Below are 2,017 nucleotides of genomic sequence, written 5' to 3' on the forward strand. Positions count from 1 at the left end.
TCATGCTCTGGAAAATGAAAAGAATTTTGAGAAAGCTTTAAAATACTTCTTACAGGCTACCTACGTTCAACCAGGTAAGTATTATTAATTAATAAATTGATGAATCATTTATTTGTTTTTTTAAAAACTTGATTATATTTAGGAAAAATAAGGTAGAGTTTATTTTCAAGCTTTATTCCAATGACTTAAATACTAGTATTCCATACTTGCTTATTTTGAGTTGGATTATGTATAACAGCCACTTATATCAGATTAAGGATTTTTTTTTTTTTTTGAACATAATTGTTGGGTGGCACAGGTGAGTAATTTTGATGGAGCGATGGGTGCAAAAGCCTGAAAGGAGTGAATATAACAGAGTGGAGGATGAATAATTGGAGACAATTATTATTGAAAACTCTTTTAAAGGGTATTGATAAGAAAGGGTGGTGGTGCTGTGTATGGGGTCAAGAGAGGATGGTAGGGTAATAGAGTTTTATTTTTGTTTTAAGTTGGGAGAAACAAAGCATGTCTGGGGCTAATCTAGTAAAATTGGGAAAAGTAATAATGCAAGGGAAGGGATGAATTACTAGATCTTCTGTCCTTGAGGAGATAGATAGGATCTGGTGCACAGGGTGAGGACTTAATTTAATCATAGGACTGATAGTTAACTTGTGGTAACAGGGAAAGCACAGTATAGTGACACGGATATAGGCAGATGAGTAGATGACATGGAGGAAACTTCTGGAAGTTGTCTTCTCTTTGCATCTGTTTTCTCAGTGAAATAGCAAAATCATCAGTGGAGAGTAAGGAGGAGGAAATGTTGGAGATTAATGTGCATAGGAATCACCTGGAGATTTTGTTATAGTGTATATTCTGGTTTAGGTTTAGAGTAGGTCCTGAAATTCTGCATTTCTAATAAGTTCCCAAGTGATGATTAGTCTACCTTTCTTTGAGAAGCAAAGATCTAGGTAACTAGGAAAGTGTGTTGACTAAGAAAATGTAATATAATTGCCACACAACTCTTAATACCCTATTCGAGATTAAACTAATTGGTATGGTAGTTACATGGTTTTCTCTTGCAACTTTTTAACTGTAATAGTGATGGCATTGGCATTGAGAATTCAGTTAAACAGGATTAGGATTTTGTCAGATGTGTATTACTAAGCAAAACAGGGATAAGGGAATGATAAGACACAGAATCTAAACTGGTGAAGAAGGGATATGAGAGAGGGTGAAGGATGGAGGAAAGATAACAAGATCAGTGGATTACAGGTCTTGAAGAATGATTGGTGTCTGAGTAGGGTGTAGCTAGAGCAGCAATATTTTTCAGTAGAAGTGCTATTGGCATTTTTACTGTATCACAGGATGTGTACCAACTATGGCTCCAGTTTACCAAATACCATCATTACTTTCCATTCAGAATAACAACCAAAAAGAAACCACCACCACCCCCCGCCACATTACTAAATATCCTCAGAGAGGCACAGAGTGGTGGACACTACCCCAATTTTTTCTAGTAAGTATGACTATGGCCATTGAACTAACCAGTTAAGGTAGGACGGAGGTAAAAATCAATGAAAGAAAGGACATCAAGGCCACAATATTAGAAGATTAATCAACGTGGATTTTGAAATCACAAAGAATTTTGACAAATGTGATGTTGAAGAGAGCAATAGGGAGCCAGGCAGGATCTATGATATAGGGATTGGTGACTGCACCAAAGAGGAATAGTAGATAATAGAGTTTAATGACCTGAGACTCAGAGATGAGTGATTTTTAAAAGGAAAGAGAATTGTCTGAAAGTGGCAACAGGGATCAAGGAGGACACCTATTCTTCCTCCAGGCCCAGTGTTGCAAAAGATAAGGAAAAGAACACAGTCACCATCTGGAAGAGCTACAGGGTAACCATGTCTCTGAGACAAAGCTAAGTTTCAATTAGACAAAGGTGAAGAAAAGGTTGTAGAAATATAACTGATGATCTAGCCTTCCAATTTTATCTCCCATAGTCCTTCATGTAGTTTAGCTTTTTTTAGAATAC

The 2,017-nt window shown here is 36.5% G+C and overlaps 1 protein-coding gene across 1 annotated transcript in view; it reads left to right on the forward strand.

The window, feature by feature from the left end:
* TMTC3 (transmembrane and tetratricopeptide repeat containing 3) overlaps positions 1-2,017 on the forward strand; it is a 63,934-nt gene that overhangs the window by 46,142 nt on the left and 15,775 nt on the right. Inside the window, exon 8 of the mRNA XM_012651241.1 lies at positions 1-72. Within this exon, the coding sequence (XP_012506695.1) occupies positions 1-72 (72 nt within the window). The remainder of the gene's footprint in view (positions 73-2,017) is intronic.

Source organism: Propithecus coquereli, unplaced genomic scaffold (assembly GCF_000956105.1).
Source record: "Propithecus coquereli isolate 6110/MARCELLA unplaced genomic scaffold, Pcoq_1.0 Scaffold350, whole genome shotgun sequence".
NCBI classification, from domain to species: domain Eukaryota; kingdom Metazoa; phylum Chordata; class Mammalia; order Primates; family Indriidae; genus Propithecus; species Propithecus coquereli.